Source organism: Pelodiscus sinensis, chromosome 25, assembly GCF_052426305.1.
Source record: "Pelodiscus sinensis isolate ZL-2025 chromosome 25, ASM5242630v1, whole genome shotgun sequence".
Classification (NCBI taxonomy): Eukaryota; Metazoa; Chordata; order Testudines; family Trionychidae; genus Pelodiscus; species Pelodiscus sinensis.
Genome location: NC_143076.1, coordinates 21667871 through 21684095, shown reverse-complemented (window position 1 = coordinate 21684095; position 16225 = coordinate 21667871). Strand labels below are relative to the sequence as shown.

General features: G+C 47.2%; 3 protein-coding genes across 11 annotated transcripts in view; 2 read left to right on the top strand and 1 right to left on the bottom strand.

Annotated features, from left to right (window-relative positions):
* The window catches only part of SLC37A4 (solute carrier family 37 member 4), a 29267-nt gene extending 26318 nt beyond the window's left edge, over positions 1 to 2949 (top strand). For all 7 annotated transcript variants that reach the window (XM_075909687.2, XM_075909686.2, XM_075909684.2 and 4 more), the window contains one exon: positions 1257 to 2949. In XM_075909687.2, coding sequence (XP_075765802.1) covers positions 1257 to 1423 — 167 coding nt within the window. In that variant the 3' untranslated portion in view covers positions 1424 to 2949. The remainder of the gene's footprint in view (positions 1 to 1256) is intronic.
* A 336-nt stretch (positions 2950 to 3285) lies between these two features.
* Positions 3286 to 9236, bottom strand: TRAPPC4 (trafficking protein particle complex subunit 4). 3 transcript variants are annotated; one of them, XM_089773221.1, is made up of 5 exons: positions 9171 to 9236; positions 7581 to 7755; positions 7239 to 7342; positions 5142 to 5268; positions 3286 to 3774 (listed from the first exon to the last, which is right to left on the bottom strand). In XM_089773221.1, the coding sequence occupies exons 2-5, from the start codon at positions 7601 to 7603 to the stop codon at positions 3696 to 3698; spliced, it is 333 nt and encodes a 110-aa protein (XP_089629347.1). In that variant the 5' UTR covers positions 7604 to 7755; positions 9171 to 9236; the 3' UTR covers positions 3286 to 3695. The 3 variants fall into 3 exon arrangements, with proteins under 3 accessions (XP_089629347.1, XP_075765808.1, XP_075765805.2); XM_075909693.2 differs by having other exon boundaries at positions 9013 to 9226; XM_075909690.2 differs by having other exon boundaries at positions 9074 to 9226.
* Positions 9237 to 9252: 16 nt separating this feature from the next.
* Positions 9253 to 16106, top strand: RPS25 (ribosomal protein S25). The gene is made up of 5 exons (XM_075909694.2): positions 9253 to 9390; positions 9585 to 9680; positions 11570 to 11753; positions 15682 to 15780; positions 16038 to 16106. The coding sequence occupies exons 1-4, from the start codon at positions 9388 to 9390 to the stop codon at positions 15774 to 15776; spliced, it is 378 nt and encodes a 125-aa protein (XP_075765809.1). The 5' UTR covers positions 9253 to 9387; the 3' UTR covers positions 15777 to 15780; positions 16038 to 16106.
* The last annotated feature ends 119 nt before the right edge of the window (positions 16107 to 16225 follow it).

The following is a 16225-nucleotide window of genomic DNA, read 5'->3' as shown; positions in this document are numbered from 1 at the left end:
TGGTTAACCATTAATGTCCCTATTTCCTGATGATCCTAGTCTGGCAAATTAAGGTTTCAAATTGGCTCTGATATTCTTGATACGATCAGGTGCTATTGAGTGATATGAAAGGATCTCCCTCAAGCAGCACAGCTGAGAGAATTGGAAGTGAAGGTTTGTGCAACTGAGTCTGTTCATTCAACAAATAAAAAGTGGGTCTGAAAACCGGAGACTCACTGAGCAACTTCCTGAATTTCATGCTTGATTCTCAAGATGTTTCATTCTGCAGTCCCCATGAAAGCCACACTGGGGTCTGTAGAAAATCATCAGAGACTGCAGCTAGGCGTATTCTTTACAGGTTGGATTTAGAGATGGGTAAGATGGACAAATGTGAAGCATATCTTTTGTGTTAGGCTGTCTGGGACACTGGCCTCATACATCACCTTTTGAGACTTCTTGTTAACGTCCTTACCATTGAAACCTCAGCCTTTGCCAGCCCAGTGAAGATTTAAAGATAAAAGTCCAGCATACAGAGAGTTAACTTATTAGGGAAACAGTCTACGCATGTTGTTGTTCTCAGACTTTTCTTGTCCTAAAAAAAAAAAACCCCTAAAGAAAGAAACCCCAAGGCAGTAGTGTGGAAGTTATTGCCAGCATTCTGAGATCTGGACCAGGCCTAAGTCCTTATAGCATCAGGATCACAGTAAGAAAAAAGCCCATTGAAGTTTGGATCCAGACTTCCCCAAAGCTCAGCAATGTTTCACTCTGCAGTTTTGACTCAGACATATTTCTGGTCACAAGTGAAAATGCTGCACTCTTTAGTTGTCTCCCTTATGAGACTTCATACATTTTGATAAGATTTGCCAAAGCAGACAGTCTGTAGCAGGTAAGGGATTTTTGTGTCTTTCAGGTTGCAACTTAGTCCTCACTTTCATATTTGTTAGCAAAGTAAACTGCAGTCACCAAACTTGTATCTTTTCTGATAGCTGGATAGGAAGTTTGCTCCCTGGAGTTTTCTGGCTGTGAAAACCTGTTTGGAGGAAAAGGTGGCCACAGCCCATTCGTTGAGGGATCCTGAAGGAGTGACATTGAGAAAAGAGTTTGAAGTGACCAGATGTTTCACCAGGCAGGACAGCATTGTTCTGTTTAAAATAACTTGAGATATCCGGCTTGAAGCATTTTTATAAATGCCAACAATAGTGCAAAGAACAGTGTCAGTAGGAGAAACTGGAAGATTCTGCTGCTTAAGGACTCTAACTCTGTTCTCTCCTCTGCAGTTGGTGGTTTCTTGGCTGGGTTGCCTTTCAGTACTATAGCCAAGCACTACAGTTGGGCCACAGCCTTCTGGGTAGCTGAAATAACATGTGCGATCAGCACTGTAGCCTTCTTCTTGTTACGGAACATCTGCACCAAGATGGGTCGGGTACCCAAGAAGATTGACTAAAGATGAGCAGCAAAGGTACTACTGATGCTCCAGACGCTATTATCGGATGGCAGATGATGACTAACTGACCAGAGACTGAGTTTCCTATCAGTGCAGACTAAATCAGAATATCTATCCAAATATCATTTAATTTTAATCATTCGTGTTTGGAAAAGCATAAGATCTACAGCAGCTGTTAGGTTTCAATACCTGCAGCAGTTTTAGTTATTCAGTGATTGTTTACATCTCATGACCTCATTTTACCTCTTATTTAAAGTGCTGTTAGTGAACAGAGCAGAGACTTGGCAGTCTGGATTGCTAAGCAAGAATTACAGCAGAAGACTGGCATCCAGTACCCACCTTTTCTTCTTGCTGCTGGGCCTCAGCTGAGGTGTTGCTCAGTTCAGCTTCCTTGTTTATAGAAATATTTCAGTTAGCCAGCACTGAGCCTATTTTCATTTACCTCCACTTGCTGTTGTAACTGCAGCTGTGACCCAGCTTCCTCTGCCATAAGCTGCCTCCTGTGTCTCCCTTCCCAGAAGCAGACTGCTGACTTATTACTAAAAGTGCTGCTCCCCCAACTCGTCAGTCTGAACAGTTACTGGTCCACTTATTACTGCAGATCCCTGCCATTGGAGCAAAACAGCACCCTTTTCAGTAACTGCAAATGAGTACAGATCTTGGAACTCCATTCAAGAGATAGAAGCACTGTAGAACAGTTACCATAAATTAGCGAATATAACCTGCAGGTTATCCATGTTTTTACCAACCATGCCCCCACGTCTTATTCAAGTTGATTTTTACTCACATTAAAAGACAAGACCAACATGATAAAATCAGCCTTTTATGAAGGCAGCAGAGTCTCTGCGGGTTATCTAATTTTTTTTATACAATAGAAAAACCACAAGTAATATACGAGTGCATGTTATACATGGATGCAGGTTATATTTGTTAATTTATGGTACTTTTTGCTATTAAATTAATCGCCCTGGTTAACCATCGAGTATTAGAGAGCTGCAAAGCAGATGGTTAACACCAAATATAATGCTGGAGTACTAAGAAAACTGGTTCAAGAGCATATGCACATTTATAGCTCCTCTTTCTGCATTATCTAGAAAATTATTAAGAGATTTTTATCATTGAGTTGTAGATGAATTTATCAATAAGTTACAATAAGGTGAAAGCTTATCTTTCTAATGGCTTTGGTCCCCGTACAGCATTTTTAGGTTACGCTACACCATAGGAGTGGCTCACTCTTATGAAGGCTTGTTAGCAGGAGCATTGCTCTGTGGAAGCAAATGTCATATTAAGGGACTTTTCTGATCAGGATTTTGGTTTGAGGTTTCTGCAGGATTTAGTTCTTTAGAATGCTTTTAGGGATGCAAGTGGCTCAGTGGCCACTACCAGAGAGCTCCCTTGACATGAGATTGCTCAGTCAGACTTAACAAAATGGCTATTATTGCACAAGTAATACTCATATGCAAGTATCACATGTAGTTTAAGACATACTGTATACCCAACTATGAAATAAAAATGGAGCACTGCAATGGGAGCATGAGATTTCTTCTACCAAGTGACCCAAGAAAAAAGCTGCCCTTGCCCAGAGGCCAGTGGTGGATGTAGGACATTTGTTTCTGCACTGATTAGCCTTTGTCATTCTATGCTGCCCTTTCTGCTTCTATTCCTCCCGCTTTAAATCATTTATTTCAGTTTACCCCGAGGTAAGCTGAAGTGTTGCCTTCCAAAGGGTTTTGAGCACAGTAAAGTTCATCTGAAGCTATGGTTCCAGATGGTAAAACGACACCAGAGTAACAATATCTGGGTTGCATGTAAACACTAGCTCTAGCAGGAATGAATGCATCCAATCCAAGAATTAATCTGTCCATAGTTTAAATGAATGTTTATTACTTGTACATCCAAAGTAGCCATGTGTCTGAATCATAAATTAAAGCTACAGAGAAAGACAAATAGATGTGTACAAACTCAAGTGAGAAAGGGGGATCTAGCTGAGGTTTTACCACCATGTTGTGTCATGTCATGTGTTGTCTTCCTTCATGTTATAGTGACAGCATTAGAGCTGCAATTGTAGCTTCAGCCATGTCTGCCCATTCTTAGCTATAACAACGACATTTACTGTTAGGCAAAGTGAATTCTACACCAATAAAATAAAGCAGCATTTCTGGACATGACATGCCATTTGTGACCTCAGGACCTCCTCTCCCATTGCTGTAGCCAGAAGATCCTGGACACGCTGTCTAGTGAGGAGAGGCTCAGTCCTGACTCTAGAAAAGTCCTATGATCCCGGTCCAAATGGTCCAGCTTTTTCTGCTACCTCCAAAGCAAGTTTCAAGTTCTGATCAAACAGCTCACACCTGCAGTAATCACAGAAGTACATCTATCATGGTCAGAATGGGATGTCAAAATCTCCATCTGCAACCCAACCCATGCTAAAACAAGGAGTCCGGTGACACTTTAAAGACAAACACATTAGAGTATTAGAGCATAAGCTTTTGTGAGCTACAACTCATTTCCTCCGATGCTGGTGTTTTAATCAGAAACCAAGAGCTGGAAGACAGCCAGTCCCAGTCCTGCAGCCGTTTCTCTATTCTGCCAAACTCTGCTACTGAATCAGACCCCCAAAGCAGCTTGAGTTCAGCTTTTCTGACATGCCACAACAGTTTCAAAAGTCTCAAGCTTGATTGCCACCTTGATAGGGGTTAGAAATTCAATGAGGGTCCGGCCAAGAGACAGCATACCATATTGCTCAAATGGAACATCTCCAGAGGAAGTTTCCTCCAGCTTTTTAGAGAGGACAGAAATTAGACTGCTGTTCTCATGAGACCTCTGACAGCGCTGAACCTCCTTATGAAATTTAATTGTACAAAAATTCAGGCTTTGGGTTGATACAGACACTACAGGTTGGACTTCCCTGGTCCTTCACTCTAGGGACCTGAGTGGTCCCAAAGAAGGGATTTTGCCAGACCAGGGGAGGTCTCTGCTCCTGGCCTGGCCTCCCGGTGGGCTCCCCATGTGCAACCAGTCCTGATGCTCTGCCACAGCATCCCATGGTCCTGCCCTGGGGCTCTGTTTTGCTGTGGCAAACGAATGCCCCACTACCAGTGCTCCCAGCCCTCCCACGGCAGCACTAGACCCACCAGCCTGCAGTCCCGCTGTGCCCCATCCCCCCCCTGAAGCAGACTGCTACTCAGCTGCCAGGGTTCCCAGCGCTGCCAGCTCTACCAGAGCAGCACTGGTCGTGCTGCCGGAGCTTCTGGCTTCGCTATCCCTGCTGTGGCGGTCCCGGAGCCCGCTGGTGTTCTGACCCTCCACCAGGTCTCTGATCCAGCAGCATCCTTGGTCCTGCCACCCCACAAATGTTGCTGGACCAGGGAGTCCTGATTGAGAGAGGTTCAACCTGTGGTTTTGTTTGACACACAAAGCAGTCAGGTTTATTACTGGAGCTTCGGGCAGCAGCACAGGTCAAAACAGAACCCAGCAATCTTAGGGTTATTTAGTTAATGGATTCTGGGAATGACAGTTGAAGACATGGGGTCTATTTCCAATTTCATCACTGACCAAATAACCTCAAACAGTAAAATCATTTGCTTTCCCACTGTAAAATAAGTTGATCTTCCATGCTTCAAAGGATGTTGTATTAATGGTTGTAAAGTGCTCTGAAAGAGGTGAGCTGAGCAAATGCAAGTATCCTGTTATTCTACACATCTCCTTATGCCCCTACCTGATTGGCATCTCCAGTGAGTAGAAAGGATTTTTCAGAGCAAAGTCAGAATAAATCTCGTAGATCTTGCGCAGAAGGGACTCTATCCCAGCTTGCCGTGGATCAGCAAGTACTACAAATTTGATCCCTGGAACCATAATGAAAGCAGCATTAGCAGAGACTTGGTGCAAGCTGCGAAGGTAATATACTATGAAATACATTCCTAAATATAATTGAAAAGGCCTCTTTTACAGGCAGGATGGGAGATCAGTTGACACCACCAGAAGATTATTTAAAACTTGCCTAGTTAATATATAATGATTGGGTAGAATATTTTAAAAAGCCAGTATTAGTGATGTGATTTTACTTGAGGTGCACAAAGCATGTTTTGAAATAGTTACAGTGCCCGAGACCAGCGGTGGTCAACCAGTAGAGCAGGATCTACTGCTAGATCTTGGAGACTCGACAGGGGATCCTGACTGGTTTTTGCCCGGCAGCTAGCAAGTGTTGTCACTTCAGTTGTCCCTCCACCCACTGTCATGCTGCTCCTGCCCTCTGCCTTGGAGCTCCCTCCTGGGAGCCTTCTGCTTGCTGTGCAGAATGTGGGAGGGAGAAGAGGGGCAGTGCTGCTGTCAAGATACAGAAGTGGGGGGAGGAGGGACACCCTGTCTCCCATACAGTGAAGGGGCAGGAGGGAGCTTGGCAATGCAAATCAATCTCTCTCTCTCTCTCACACTCACACTCACACTGTTATTCTCATAAACACACTATCTGTCACTCATCTCCCAACACACACATGGGGGGTGGTTGTTACTTCTTTTACTGCTTGCAAAGTGTGTTTGTTTTGTTTGACCGGTCTGTGCAGTTCATCATTTTCATTTCTTTCTTATGCTTACAATTAATTCTTTGAGTAGTGAGTTCTAAAACACCTCATGGGTTGTGACTGGAGTAATTATCCCTGTGGTAATTGCTGCTTCTGGAAGTGGCTGACATGTCCCTGCAGCTCATGAAAAAGGCAGAGCAGGGGTCTCCACATGTTGTCCTTCTCTGCAGACACTACTCCTGCAGTTCCCATTGATCAATAAGGGGGAGCCTTGGCCAGTAGAAGCTGTGGGCTCAGTGCCTGTGGATGACGGGCAGCACGTGGCACCATGGAGCTACTGCTGTACATGCTTTCGGGAGTGGTGCAGGGCCAGGGCAGGAGTAAGGCTGCCTTAACCCCACCGCTCCACCACCCGGAAGGCATCTCAGTTAAATGGTGTCAAGCCAGATCATGCTTCCTGAACCCTGTTCCAGCCCTGAACCTCCTCCTACACCCAACCTCCTGCGCCCCAAGTGTGAGTTCCCATACACCCAAACTCCTTTGCAGAGCTTGCACCATGAAATGCCTCCTGAACCCCAAAGCCCCACCCTGGGCTCAGCCCAGTGCACCCCTCGCACTCCAAATCCCTTTGCCCAAAACCAGAGCCTGCATCCTCACCCCTTACCTCAGCCTGGTGAAAGTGAGTGAGGATGAGGGAGTAGGAAGGAAGTAGGGAAGGGTATCTGGGTTGGAGGTAGATCTTACATTGCACTTAAATTGAAAAAGTGATCTTGTGGTTAAAAAGGTTGGGGATCCAGTGGCCTATACAGTTGAGTACCTGTAGAGGAATCTTGCAGTTCAAGCACAGTCTAGGGTTTACTTGCATTTCTCCAGACTTTAAAGACATGTTGGCCAATTGAGGCATGGACAAAACAAACTAGTTTCTCTGGCTGTAAAGAGAGGATAATTCTTGGGCAGTGAGTAAGCAGCTGAGGGCTAATTCATTTTTGTGAGGTAATTTGCCTTTTTAAGATGAAAGGCAGAAGAGAAGGGGAAAAGATGATTACTCTAGTATCTGGTTCAAGAGCAGTAGAGTAGAGGCATGCAGAAGGATTTACAACTAGGTGATGGGCCCCTGCTCAGAGGTATTGACAATCTAATTCCGAGAAATACCCTCTGAATAAAGACAAAGCACAAAAGCAGTCCTTTCAGCAGCATACAAGTCTATTAAAGCAGTTTGTACTTGTTTTTTCAGAGTGAGGGTGAAATAGCCTTGAGCTTGAACTAACAGGGATAATGTGAGCAATAAGTCTTACCTGTTAAAGTCTGAAAACAGTGTAGTTTAAATGTGTCTGTTTCTAACATCTCGATGCCAGAACTCCCTAGCTCAGGAGACAACTGGGACCCAATTGCAAACAACCTTCACAAACAAAGGGAAATTACTTCAGTCTTAAACAAAGGATTCCTCTTCAAGTTATTAGAAATGTGGTAGTCCATATTGGGTCCCTTCTCCACCCTCAACGGGTCGTCTTTGGGGTAGGGAATGTGGGTTCCTCTGCGTTTGGTCAGTGCCACATAAATGAGGGCATTACTGAATTATTAATTATTGGTGCCATGGTAGCCAGGACACAGAGCTCAACTTCCCAGTGAAAACTCACGAGTGAAACATGGAGGCCAGCATGAGCTTCTCATTGGAGGAGAGGCGAGGCCGACCAAAACGGATGGAGACGGGGTAGTTGGCAGGGTTGCAGAGGTACTCCAGCACCTCCTTCCCATCAGCTGTGTACTTCCCATTCACATCGATGCCATTGATGGAGAGTACAGCATGGCCCACTGAAAGCAGCACAGGAGAGCTGAGCCCCACAGCACCCACCAGCAACAGGTGCACGGACCTGGTCACTGTGCTGTTATCACAGGATCCCACCTGTGTCCCCTGGCTGGCCCCAAGTGCCCCCTCCTGTGTACTCGCCAGCCCCAGCCCCCGAACTGGACTCCACTGCCCCCCCCCCCAACTGGCCCCCAGTGCCTCCCCCACAGCCACTAGCCAGCCCCAGCCACCCAGTGCCTCCCCTGCAGGCACAGCCACTGCCTCCCCCACTGGCCAGCCTCAGCCCCCCAACTAGCCCCCAGTGCCTCCCCCACAGGCACAGCCACTGGCCCCCCAACTAGCCCCCAGTGCCTCCCCCACAGGCACAGCCACTGCCCCCCCCACTGGCCGGCCTCAGCCCCCCAACTAGCCCCCAGTGCCTCCCCCGCAGGCACAGCCACAGCCACTGCCCCCCCCACTGGCCCCCAGTGCCTCCCCCGCAGGCACAGCCACTGCTCCCCCCCCACTGGCCGGCCTCAGCCCCCCAACTAGCCCCCAGTGCCTCCCCCGCAGGCACAGCCACTGCCCCCCCCACTGGCCAGCCTCAGCCCCCCAACTGGCCCCCAGTGCCTCCCCCACAGGCACAGCCACTGCCCCCCCCCCACTGGCCGGCCTCAGCCCCCCAACTGGCCCCCAGTGCCTCCCCCGCAGGCACAGCCACTGCCCCCCCCCCCAGCTGGCCAGCCTCAGCCCCCCAACTGGCCCCCAGTGCCTCCCCCACAGGCACAGCCACTGCCCCCCCCCACTGGCCGGCCTCAGCCCCCCAACTGGCCCCCAGTGCCTCCCCCACAGGCACAGCCACTGCCCCCCCCCACTGGCCGGCCTCAGCCCCCCAACTGGCCCCCAGTGCCCCCCCCCCCCCGCAGGCACAGCCACTCCCCCCCCCACTGGCCGGCCTCAGCCCCCCAACTGGCCCCCAGTGCCCCCCCCCGCAGGCACAGCCACTGCCCCCCCCACTGGCCGGCCTCAGCCCCCCAACTGGCCCCCAGTGCCTCCCCCGCAGGCACAGCCACTGCCCCCCCCCACTGGCCGGCCTCAGCCCCCCAACTGGCCCCCAGTGCCTCCCCCACAGCCACAGCCACTGCCCCCCCCCCCCCCACTGGCCGGCCTCAGCCCCCCAACTGGCCCCCAGTGTCCCCCACCACAGGCACAGCCACTGCCCCCCCCCCCCCCCACTGGCCGGCCTCAGCCCCCCAACTGGCCCCCAGTGCCCCCCCCCGCACCGCGGATGCTGTCGCGCTGCCCGAACGCCACCACCACGCGCTCGTCGTGGAGCTTGAGCACCAGGTCCAGGGGGAAGCTGAACGTTTTCTCGGCCTCGGCGCGCGGCGCGTAGTGATCCAGCTGGTAGATGAGCCCCCCGGCCTTGTTCACCACGTACACGCTGAAGATGGCCATGTCGGCTCCCGTCAGCCCAGGGCACGGCGGTGGGCGGGGATGATGGGAAGTGTAGTCTCCCCCCCCCGGTGACCCGGAAGCGGTGTGGCCCGGTGCTCCGGAAGCGCAGTGGCAGCACGGGGTTTCCCAGGCTGCCCGAGCAGGCTCTTTCCTTTCTCGTCCGACATCTTGCAGCAGCAGCAGCAGCAGCAGCCGGCGCCATGGTGAGCCGCGCCGGGCAGGCCTAGGGCAGGGGTCTGCGCGCGGAGGTTGGACCAGCTGGTGCCGGGTTGGCCGTTAGTGACTCGGTCCCGGGGGGGGGCGGCCGGTTCGAGCCGCCCCGTGTGGGTCCCGCCGGGGGAGGGTTTTCCCGGGGCTGGCGGCTGGTTTCACCCCCCCCCCCCGTGTCTCTTCCCAGCCCCCCAAGGACGACAAGAAGAAGAAGGACGCGGGCAAGTCCGCGAAGAAGGACAAGGACCCCGTGAACAAATCCGGGGGCAAAGCGAAGAAGAAGGTGGGTTCCCGGGCGCGCGGCGGGGCCTGGGATGTTCCATATCGGCTAATTGAGCGACCCCGTGAATTCTTCCTGGTTACTCCCCTATTCCGTGGTGCCTGGGGCGAGGCCGGCAGCCCGCGCTCCAGCCCCGCTCCTGACGAGCCCCCAGCCACTGTCAGAGGGGAGCCAGTTAAAACCCAATTCCCTTGGGGACTAGCTGCTTGTGACATGGCAGTTCTACTGACCTGGATGTCAGCACTGTTACAGGGTGAATTTCACGTGTGTAAAGAAACACAAGTCAGTTTCAAGTTACAGTTTGGATTTTGGGGGTGACTTACAAGCTAGCACTGTGTCAGATTGCAGGTGGCTTAAATACAGTAGAATTGAATAACTGGTGAATATATGTGATTGCTGTCTGCTCTGGAATTTTTGTTTTGTGGTAGTGTAGAAAAAGGCCCTGCTGTGCATTTTGGAGCCTGATGCTAATGCAGGGGTGGCCAGCCGGCTGCTTTTGAGCCACATGCAGCTCTTTGCTCCAAGAAATGCGGCTGTTGTAGTTCTGAGCCATGCGGCCAAGACTGCTTATGGCCAGCAGCTCTGCGTATGCCCCAGCACCTGGAGGGAGAAGTGCATGGCGGTGACTCCAGTGAGACCCAGGCATTAGGTTAGAGCAGGGGGCTGGAGGTACCTGGCTCTGGGGGAGGCATTGGATTAGAGCGGGGGGGGGGGGGGAGAGAGAGACACAGAAGCACCTTAGATCTGAGGAAGTGGGTCTGGCCCACGAAAGCTCATCATCTAATAAACCATCTTGTTAGTCTTTAAAGTGCTACATTGTCCTGCATTTTGCATTTTGCTTAAACTCAAAAGTATTCATGGATGCAGAACAAGGCAGCCAACACAGATGTCCTGTTTAAACTCCAGGGCAAAAAAAGAATCCGAATGTCCCTGGTTTATGCTGTGTTTCTTTAAAGAAAATTCAAAGGCTATTGTTTGCCAGGCTGAAGCAATTATTCTGGGATATGAGTGTCTCCCTTATTGTTTTTGAACCTCTCATATTTGCAGTCTGGGACAGACCTAGATTTTAGAACTATAAAAAAGCCATAATATGCATTAGCTTAAAAAAAATGACAAAACCATACCAGAGATCATCAAGCTGGAGTGAAACAGGCACTCCAAATTGTGCTAATTTACTTCAGTTCAGTTTAATTTAAAAAAACTCAGACCATAATAGGGCACTTGTGCTCAATTTAAAATACGTGGTGGAGATGCTTTTTTTGAGAGAGAGAATATTACTGTATTTTTAAAGGCTTTTTGTTTTGTTTTTTTTTTTAATTGATGTTTGTTCCTTGTCAAATTCTCTGAAGATCTATGGACAGGCAGTGAATTTTTTTTTAAGTGACTAGAGACTTTTTTGTCTGAAATGTCCTGTAATGTTGTTTTTATCGCTACATTTTTGTGTACTATATCCGGGGCTGGTTGCCCCATTCACTGGCAGCACACACGTGCAATGCGGGTCTTGCACATGCACAGTGTGGGGCTGGCGAGTAGATTTAGCCGCAGTTTGTCAAGCCCTGTATCTATCTATAGATATATAAAAATAAATATATAATACATGGCTCTTTGCACTCTATCCACAGCTATTTTGGCTCTTAGTCTCTAACTGGTTGGACACCCCTGTGCTAATTATCAGAGGGGTAGCCGTGTTAGTCCCCTGTGCTAATGGGTCAGTGCTGGTAACTCAGTGACTAAGATGTGTGTTGAACTGGTGCTCATCTGATCAACAAGCTTGAATTAGGTGGACACGGAGGAAATTTCTGTGTTAACTGGTGCAGTTCTTGAAATTATACCAGAGCTTTCATTTAGGGTATTTTTCTTTGGTGACCTTTCCTTTCTTTTTCTTCATGTAGAAGTGGTCCAAGGGGAAAGTAAGAGACAAGCTGAACAACCTTGTTTTGTTTGACAAGGCTACTTATGATAAACTGTGCAAAGAAGTGCCCAACTACAAACTTATTACGCCTGCTGTAGTCTCTGAAAGGTTGAAGATTCGAGGTTCCTTAGCAAGGGCTGCCCTCCAAGAACTGCTCAGCAAAGGTAAAAACACCGGAGACCTCAAATGTATCATGTCCCTCATTTATTGGTGATTAGAATCATAGAACACTAGAATTGGAAGGGACCTCCAGAGGTCACTGAGTCCAGTCTCCTTCCTTCACAGCAGAACCCGGTACCAACTAGACCATCCCTGATAGATGTCTATCTATCCTGGTCTTAAATATCTCCAGAAATGAAGATTCCACAACCTCTCTAGGCAACTTATTCCAGTGTTTAACCACCCTGACAGCTAGGAAGCTTTTCCTAACGTCCAAACTAAATCTCCCTTGCTGCAGTTTAAGCCCATTGCTGCTTGTCCTCTCCTTAGAGGCTAAGGAGAACAATTTTTCTCCCTCCTCCTGACACCCTTTTAGATACCTGAAAACTGCTATCGTGGCCCCTCTGTTTTCTCCTTTCCAAACTTTAGCCCAGTTTTTGTCTTCCTTCATAAGTCATGTTCTCTAGACTTTTCATCATTTTTGTTGCTCTTCCCTGGACCTTCTCCAATTTTTCCACATCTTCCTTGAAATGTGGGGCCAAGAACTGGATAAAGTACTAAAATTGAGGCCTAATCAGCGCAGAGTAGAGTGGAAGAATGACTTCTCGTGTCTTGCTCATAACACTCCTGTTAATGCATCCCAGAGTCATGTTTGCTTTTTTTGCAATAGCATCACACTGACTCAGTTAGCTTGTGGTCCACTATGACCCCTAGATCTCTTTCTGCAGTACTCCTTCCTAGATAGTCGCTTCCCATTCTTTGTGTGTGACTGATTGTTCCTTCCTAAGTGAAGCACTTTGCATTTGTCTTTATTAAACTTCATCCTATTTACCTCAGACCATTTCTCCAGTTTGTCCAGATCATTTTGAATTATGACCCTATCGTCCAAAGCAGTTGCAACCCCTTCCAAGCTTGGTATTATCTGCAAACTTAATGAGCGCACTCTGTATGCCAATATCTAAATCGTTGATGAAGATATTGAACAGAACTGGTCCCAAAATAGACCTCTGTGGAATCCCACTTGGTTATGCCCTTCCAGCAGGGTTGTGAAATGTTAATAACTACCCTCTGAGAACGGTTATCCAGCCCCATCTAAGTTGTATTTACCTAGTTTATTGATAAGAATATCATGCAAGACTGTATCAAATGCCTTACTGAAGTCTTGGTATACCAGATCCACTACTTCTCCCTTACCCACAAGACTTGTTGCCCTATCAAAGAAAGCTATTGGATTGGTTTGACATGTGTTCTTCACAAATCCATGCTGACTGTTACTGAGCACCTTATTACCTTCCAGGTGTTTGCAAATGAATTCCTTAATTACTTGCTCCATTATCTTTACTGGCACAGAAGTTAAACTGACTGGTCTGTAGTTTCCTGGGTGTTATTTCCCTTTTTAGAGATGGGCACTATATTTGCCCTTTTCCAGTCTTCTGGAATCTCTCCTGTCTTCCATGATTTTTTCAAAGATGATACCTAAGGCCACAGATACTTCCTCTCAGTTCCTTTAGTATTCTAGGATGCATTTCATCAGGCCCTAGTGACTTGCAGACAAATTTTTCTAAGTGATTTTTTTACTTATTCTTTATCTTCTAAACCTACCTCTTTCCCACTAGCATTCACTGTTAGGCATTCCTTCATCAGACTTCTGGATGAAGACTGAAACACAGACGTCATTAAGCTCCTCTGTTGTTGTTTCCCCTCACTGAGCAGTGAGAGCCTGCCCTATCCTTGGTCTTCTTGCTTCTAATATATAGACACTCTTGTTGTTTCCCTTTGCTTGTAGCTAGTTTGAGCTTTTTTTGTGCCTTTGCCTTTCTAAACCTGCCCCTGCATATCTGTGTTTGCTTAATTCATCCTTTGTAATTTGTCCAAGTATCCACTTTTTATGACTCTTTATTTTTAGATCATGCAAGAGCTCCTGGTTAAGCCAAGGTGGCCTTTTGCCATACTTTCTATCTTTCCTACACAGCGGAATAGCTTGCTTTTTGGGCCCTTAGTAATGTCCCTTTGAAAAACTGCCAACTCTCTTCAGTTGTTTTTCACCTTAGTCTTGCTTCCCATGGGACCTTACCTACCAGTGCTCTGAGCTTACCAAGATCTGCTTTCCTGAAATCTGTTATGTTTTGCTGTTCTCCCTTCTACTATTCCTTAGAATCATGAACTCTAGGATTTCATGATCACTTTGACCCAAGCTGCTTTCTACTTTCAAATTCTCAACCAGCTCCTCCCTATTTGTTATAATTAAATTTAGAACAGCTTCCCCCAGTAGCTTTTTTTAAACCTTCTGAAATAAAATTGTCTTCAATGCAGTCTGTGTTGCCCTATAAGCCAGTGGATGTGAAGGGAAATGATGATTCAGTGCAGTCCAAGAACTTATTGGACAGACTGTGCCCCGCTGTGTTAGTTTCCCAACATATGTCTGGATAGTTCAGGTCCCCCATCACCACCCAATCCTGTGCTTTGGATGATTTTGTTTAAAAAAAGCTTCTTCTACCTGGGTAGGGGTGGTCTATAGTAGACTTCTAGCAGGACATCACCCTATTTTTAAAATCCCTTTTAGCTTAATTCAGAGACTCTCAATGCAACTGTCTACTACGTCCATCTCCACCTCAGTCCAAGTGCATACATTTTTAACATATAAGACAACACCTTCTCCCTTTTTTCCATGCCTATCATTCCTGAGTAAGCTGTACCATTCTATACCAGTATTCCAATGTTGTGTATTATCCCACTAAGTCTCTGTGATACCAACCATGTCAGGGGTGTGTGTGTGTGTGTGTGTGTGTGTGTGTGAGCACTTCAAATTCTTCCTGCTTATTCCCCCATACTTCTTGCATTTGTATATAGGCATATAAGATACTGATTTGATCTTGCCTCCCATTTTTACCTTCTCCCTCCTCTACCTCTGCTATTATAGCTACACCCCCTCCCATTTCTGACCCATCTCCCAGATTTCCATGCTTCACGTACCTGTTGGCTTTGGTCACCTGCCCCCATTGAACCTAGTTTAAAGCTTATATTGATTTGATACAAGCTTGTATACAAAGGTGCATGGGCTCTGACCCTGGGGCTGCTTTAGGGCTGGTGAACCCAGGGGGAAAAAAATTGATAGGTGCTATATATTCACTAGCTGCCAGCTCCCCCTTCTGATCAACTCATCTCTGCAGGAGGCTCTGGGAGAAGCAGGGAAAGGTTGTACTGGAGGGGGAGGCACAGCCTGGGGTAAGGGGAGAGTTTGGCATCACTCAAATGGATATTTTACTTGGCATTTTAATGTTGTATAAAACTGTTCTCCTGTCCTACAAAACATTTAGGCTGTGTATAGACTGACAAGTTTTTCTGTAAAATCATCTGCTTTTGCAGAAAAACTTGCCAGCTGTCTACACTGGCCGCTTGAATTTTCGCAAAAGCACTGACGATCTCATGTAAGATTGTTAGTGCTTTTGTGGAAATACTATGCTGCTCCCGTTCGGGCAACAGTCTTTTTCCGAAAAACTTTTGCGCAAAAGGGCCACTGTAGACAGATGTTTTCCGCAAAAAAGCCCTGATCGCGAAAGTGCTTTTGCGGAAAAGCATCCTGCCAATCTAGACACGCTTTTCCAAAAATGCTTTTAACGGAAAACTTTTCAGTTAACAGCATTTCCGGAAAATCATGCCAGCGTAGATGTAGCCTTAGTGTTGGGACTGTTATGTCTAAGTAAGACTATACCTCTGCCAAAGGCTTCAATAGGAATTTCAGTGTTTCCAATCAAAGTGGTTCATAGTGCGTTCTACTCTATTTCTGTTATTGAAATGCCCTCTTGAACCAACAGGTTTCTAGCCCTGTGTCTGAAGTGCTCAATATAGAGCTGTTACCCTTTGGCCATATGGGCTTTCCAAGCTTAGTTGTTAACACTTTGTTTTCATAAATGTCTCCTGCTTCCTTCATAGGTTTAATCAAACTTGTGTCCAAGCATCGAGCCCAAGTGATTTACACCAGAAATACCAAGGGTGGGGATGCACCTGCTGGTGGGGAAGATGCATAGAAAGGTGAGCTGCTATTCCTCTGAAGTACTACTGATTAAAAATTGCTTGCTACTATGAAGTATTCACTCTAGGGGATTTTAGATTTCTCCCCCCTTGCCTTGTGAAATCTAAACAGTGAAAACAAATAGGTGTGGAGCACTGGAAGAACTAAAACTCAAGTTCTTCATAAAGTGCCCAACAAGTGGAGGACTGTTCTTTCACGTTTTATTAAATGACTTTAAGAAAACAGATTGTCTAAATCACTGCTTTTTGCTTTGCAGGTTCTCCAGTCACCTCTGCCATATTTCATATGCAAATGTATACAATAAAGTCGTTGAATTAAAGAAAAAGTTTAAAGTTTTCTTGAGGGTGAGAGAGCCAAGAGGCTTATGAGGATATCTTTTATTCTGTGATGCTGATAGCTCTGGCCAAAGAACTCTTAGACTCCTACTCTGTGGGACAGAACAGC

What these genes read in the sequence shown, in the direction of transcription:
- RPS25 (XM_075909694.2), top strand. An exon ending in GGGGCAAAGCGAAGAAGAAG is followed by an intron (nt 9,681 to 11,569) that starts GTGGGTTCCCGG and finishes TTCTTCATGTAG; the next exon opens with AAGTGGTCCAAGGGGAAAGT. An exon ending in CCAAGAACTGCTCAGCAAAG is followed by an intron (nt 11,754 to 15,681) that starts GTAAAAACACCG and finishes CTTCCTTCATAG; the next exon opens with GTTTAATCAAACTTGTGTCC.
- TRAPPC4 (XM_075909693.2), bottom strand. Translation starts at nt 9,187, where the DNA reads ATGGCCATCTTCAGCGTGTACGTGGTGAACAAGGCCGGGGGGCTCATC. An exon ending in GCAGCGCGACAGCATCCGCG is followed by an intron (nt 7,756 to 9,012) that starts GTGCGGGGGGGG and finishes TGCTGCTTTCAG; the next exon opens with TGGGCCATGCTGTACTCTCC. An exon ending in CTGTTTTCAGACTTTAACAG is followed by an intron (nt 5,269 to 7,238) that starts GTAAGACTTATT and finishes TTATGGTTCCAG; the next exon opens with GGATCAAATTTGTAGTACTT.